General features: G+C 41.8%; 2 protein-coding genes across 2 annotated transcripts; one reads left to right on the top strand and one right to left on the bottom strand.

Moving 5' to 3' along the window:
- Nucleotides 1-1,352: 1,352 nt before the first annotated feature.
- Nucleotides 1,353-2,924, bottom strand: LOC135709099 (uncharacterized). Its single transcript, XM_065231297.1, has 2 exons — nt 2,593-2,924; nt 1,353-2,449 (listed from the first exon to the last, which is right to left on the bottom strand). Exons 1-2 carry the CDS (start codon nt 2,808-2,810, stop codon nt 1,393-1,395), a joined length of 1,275 nt encoding a protein of 424 aa, XP_065087369.1. The 5' UTR covers nt 2,811-2,924; the 3' UTR covers nt 1,353-1,392.
- A 98-nt stretch (nt 2,925-3,022) lies between these two features.
- LOC135709098 (alpha-ketoglutarate-dependent dioxygenase alkB homolog 4) lies at nt 3,023-4,158 on the top strand. The gene is made up of 3 exons (XM_065231296.1): nt 3,023-3,197; nt 3,260-3,888; nt 3,948-4,158. The coding sequence occupies exons 1-3, from the start codon at nt 3,096-3,098 to the stop codon at nt 4,156-4,158; spliced, it is 942 nt and encodes a 313-aa protein (XP_065087368.1). The 5' UTR covers nt 3,023-3,095.
- The last annotated feature ends 392 nt before the right edge of the window (nt 4,159-4,550 follow it).

Here is a 4,550-nt window from a genome sequence, read left to right as displayed (position 1 = left end):
ACCGATATGGTGAATTATAAGATAGGCATGAACAAAAATCTTGGTTTTACCATAGTAATTACCATACAAACTTCAAATGGTTTGTGCCATCTCAGTTTCTCACCAAATGGGTTCAAATTTTGAGAGGTTAGTCAGGATCAGATTTGGAATCGTTTAAGTATTGTGGAGCGAAAATTTCAAATTTTGCATCACTCTAATGCACACACTCGATGAACTTGTTTGTTTTATGTTAAATTTCAGGAACCAATTTGTAAAAATCTGTATAAAGTTTCAAATATCTGTATAATGTCCGTGGTCTGTATTGGGTCTGTACGATACTTCAAAAATCTGTATAAATACAGACATATCTGTATATCTGGCACCGCTGACATGCAATGCTGCCATCGCCCTTGTTTGTGTTTAATTCAATCTTTTTTTACCTTTGTAACTGGAACTTTTTAGTACCAAAAAAGGTCCTTTTAGTTTTATTCAGTTTTTGATATTTATTCACCATTAAAAACATCCTCTCGTCTATGTTATTGATTTAAAAATATATTTGCATGTTTAAAAAAAACTTATATTCATTGCTACACAGCAAAAAAAAATGTAATATCGATCAACGTAATTCAAGCTGATGTATGAAATAATGATGTAATAGCAAAAAGCAGATACAATATAACATCAATGGATGTAATTTTGTTCGCAAAATCGATGTACATCGTACAATGTGATATTACACAACCGATGGATTGACCTGGTTGCAGCAGTTTCGATGTAATATTCAACAACTTTTTTTGCTGTGTAGAGGTAATTCTTCGCTAGCAAAGAAGTGGAGTCAAAGTGATTTTCTTAGTGTTTTATTTTGTTCACCAAGAGATTTAACCTCCAGTTTATATTAATTTTGTGTACATATTCGATTACGTGAAATTGTGGAATGCTTAAGTACAAATTATTGTGAATCTGCTTTGTAAAATGCCTTTGATTGATTGAATTTTTTTCGCATATTTTTTGCGATACGGAAAATGTACGTCATTGATCATATCTGCAGCGATTCTTATTTGTAGTTTAAAAGAAATCAGATATGTTTTTAAATAAATTTAAGCTACCTAGACTTTGTGAAATGTCCCCTTCCCTCCCTCCCCGTAGACTTTGTTACCCATTCCCTCACCCAAAAAATCTGCGTAGCCTACGAACGGCCCCAAACTGGATAGTGGCCTTAGATAACAAATACTTTTTTATTGTTTTAAACGAAGCACCCGTAATGTTCATAGTTCCTTCTTATATGAAAAATGCATTTCTTTCCAAATCACATTCCGCAACGAACACACCTTAGTCTGGACAGGAAAACGTTTATTGGTTTATTATTTTATAATGATTGAACTCCCAGATGCCATTGTCCTCACCATGCAACGTTTATGGCTGATACGTCGCGACAAGTCTGATTCCCGTCAGCTGATCTAACGTGGCCGATACCATCACCGGCTGTGCTGTCCGTGCACCATTGAGCTGGCGCATTGTCAGTTTTAGCGCGGGCCTGTCGTCACTTTCGCCATCGTCAGCTCGTTCCACCAGCGCCAGATAAGACTGCGCGTCGATCCGATAAGCGATGATGTCATTTGCGCTAGGGATGGCAATGCTGGGGAAATTTTCCAACGCATCCTGCAGGGTAACCCAAAATTCTTCCCCACTATAGGTGGACAGGAAGGTTTCCTTCGCTTGGTCCAGCTCGGTATCCCACGTGGGCGAGACTGCACGCTCGGTATTCGCTTCTATCAGCTCTTGTTTAATTTCCAGGGATTTCTTTCGTTTCCGTGACTGTCGCTTGCTTTGAGTCTTGTTCACTATATCAGCCATGTTGAGATCGCGAACGTCTTCGTAATCTGGAACGGACGGTGTTTCGTCGTTTAAAGACAAGGGTACAGACGGCTGTGAAACAGCTTTTATTACTCGGGGGACAATGATTTTATTGAGATTTCTATACGGTTCCTTTTTCGCGAGAACGTCGCATTCGATTTCCTTGTCCTTTATCTCGCCATTGGCATTGTCAAATCGAATATGAGTTGTGTGGGTTTCATTTTCGGTATTGATAGCCGGCACTTTACTTTTACCGTAGGTTTTCACTATCACCTTTGGTGGAGTGTCCACTTCTACCTTTTTGGACTTCCGCTTCCGGATTCGCTTCCTTTTCGGTTTTGGAAGCTCTTGAACGGATTCGTCTTGCCGGGACATAGATTCCAATTCGACGAAGATTTTGGGCAGTAGATTATCTTCGTTATCATCATCATCACTGTCGGAATCGGAGCTAGACTCTTGAACTATTTGGGAAGATTTTGCTAGTTTCAATTTAGGGAGAGGATCACGCTTCCGTTTTCCGTTTTGATTTACAACGGCTACACGTGATTCGCCATCTGCCGTTCCTTTTGGCGCGCTAATTTGCTGAGTGCCATTCAAACTGTTCGAAGGGTGTACTCTGTCAAAAAGTATAGAACAGATTCGGAAAATGAGAGACGCATTGACGTTTTGTGACCGGACGCAGTCACTCACCAGGATCAATCATTTTGAAAATGAGAATATGAATGCAAAATTATTTAGAATATTATTAGATGTACTCACATCAACTGATCACTTTCCTGGATCACATCCAGATCTTCTCTTTCTGGAAAGAGGACGTTCTCGCTATTTGTAAGGTAGATATGACTATCGAGGTGGAAAACGCAGCGAATATGCTCTAGCAGGCAGGCAATATGCTTCCACTGATGGCGTCTGCCCACGAACACTTTCTGACGGTGATCGGAGAACAAATCACTTAAATCCACCGTATATCGCTGCATGGCTTAATAAGAATCAGTTAAAATCACATAATCGGCACAAAATCACGTAAAATGAACACTTTTACTTAACAATAAACTTGCAAACGAAAATTTGTTTACGTCCGTCTGGAACGGAGTGTGTGACTGTGAGTGACAGCCGCACATGTACCGTCAACAGCTGGTCGCCCTATACTGGAATGACGGTTCTATACATCAACTGTGACATCCGCAGTGTAAAGTAAATAAAAGAGGGGAGCGTGTAGAATTTCGTGATTCTTCGAAAGATTAATTCCACTTCCGTCTAAAATGGACCATCCACGGCCGTGTGGTTGCAAAGGCCGCCGTACTTGCCTCAACTGCGAGAAGGACTTCCAGATAGATCGGGTGGACTTTTTAAGCGTATTCAAGGTAACTTCTTAAGCCCCTTTTACGAACATTGAATGAATCATCTAGGAAGTCACGATTTTCAGAACTCCAAAGCCTATTCGTTTTGTCCCCGGTGCAGTAAAATCTTCCCGGGATGGGACACGGATAAAGTGATGTCCGAACACGACCAGAACCACGGAGGTGATCCGGGGAAGTACTATCCGGGAGTTTACATCGATCTGAACTTTCTGACCGAAGTCGAAGAAGCGGAACTGATGAAGGGCATCGATGAGATGCCATGGGATATGTCCCAAAGTGGCAGACGGAAGCAAAACTTTGGCCCGAAGACAAATTTCAAAAAGACCAAACTTAGAGTTGGGGCCTTTGAAGGGTTCCCGAAGTTTTCGGAATTTGTCCAGCGTAAATTCGATCAAGTACCGTTGATGGCGGAATTCCAATCTATAGAACAGTGCTCCTTGGAGTACACTCCGGAAAGGGGGGCCTCTATTGATCCCCACATCGATGACTGCTGGATTTGGGGCGAAAGGATTGTGACGGTGAATTTCCTCAGCGATTCGGTGCTTACCATGTCCAGGTATCGCATGGAGGATGGTAAGAATCGATACAATTTGGATTTTGTCGACCGGTATAAGGATAAATTGATCGGTGACCTGGTCGATGAGGAAACAATGGACACATTTGACGATGTGATAGTCAGAATTCCGATGCCAAGGTTAGGTCTTTAGAACTACTGTACTTTGAACTAACTAATTTTTGAAATTTCAACTCCAGGCGATCTCTTCTTGTCATGTACGGGCCACCGAGGTATCAGTGGGAGCATTCGGTCCTACGGGAGGATATCAGCGAGCGACGTGTGTGCTTGGCCTATCGTGAATTTACACCGATGTATTTGCAGGGTGGCAACGAATACGACAAAAGTGAGGAAATTTATCGACGGGCGAAAAACTTTTGGAATCATTTAGAGGTTTCCAACAATAGTTGAATGAATAAAACAATGAACATTAATCTCTTTTCTGTTCTGGAATACCCCTTAGTCCCGTTCAAAGCCTTCTATTTGGCCTTCTTTCGGATGACTACTCTGCGAGTCGTGACTCTCCGTGCAAATCAAATGGAGAGTCACCTCACACGACGTGATTTTTGTATCTTCACTGGTGACACGACTCGCAGAATAGGCCTGAACCAAGACCTCTGGATCTGCCCCCGAAGCTCCCCTTACTCGGGACAAGCTGTAGTCATGGGAATGACTGTTCGCTGGCTCCCGAACATTATCCATTGATGATCTATACTTTTAATCAATTAGTTTCCACCTGGGTTTAAATTCCAACTTTGCCCAGTCATTTTCTCACAAGCTGTCCGAATTAAAGCAAAAACCTG

Source organism: Ochlerotatus camptorhynchus, unplaced genomic scaffold (assembly GCF_037179485.1).
Source record: "Ochlerotatus camptorhynchus isolate MF236.1 unplaced genomic scaffold, CSIRO-AGI_Acam_v1.1 ptg000349l, whole genome shotgun sequence".
In the NCBI taxonomy this organism is placed as follows: domain Eukaryota; kingdom Metazoa; phylum Arthropoda; class Insecta; order Diptera; family Culicidae; genus Ochlerotatus; species Ochlerotatus camptorhynchus.
Note: the sequence above shows the minus strand (reverse complement) of the source record. Positions and strands in the feature narration are given on the sequence as shown.

What these genes read in the sequence shown, in the direction of transcription:
- LOC135709099 (XM_065231297.1), bottom strand. Translation starts at nt 2,810, where the DNA reads ATGCAGCGATATACGGTGGATTTAAGTGATTTGTTCTCCGATCACCGT. An exon ending in CAGGAAAGTGATCAGTTGAT is followed by an intron (nt 2,450 to 2,592) that starts GTGAGTACATCT and finishes ACTTTTTGACAG; the next exon opens with AGTACACCCTTCGAACAGTT.
- LOC135709098 (XM_065231296.1), top strand. Translation starts at nt 3,096, where the DNA reads ATGGACCATCCACGGCCGTGTGGTTGCAAAGGCCGCCGTACTTGCCTC. An exon ending in ACTTTTTAAGCGTATTCAAG is followed by an intron (nt 3,198 to 3,259) that starts GTAACTTCTTAA and finishes CACGATTTTCAG; the next exon opens with AACTCCAAAGCCTATTCGTT. An exon ending in GTCAGAATTCCGATGCCAAG is followed by an intron (nt 3,889 to 3,947) that starts GTTAGGTCTTTA and finishes TTTCAACTCCAG; the next exon opens with GCGATCTCTTCTTGTCATGT.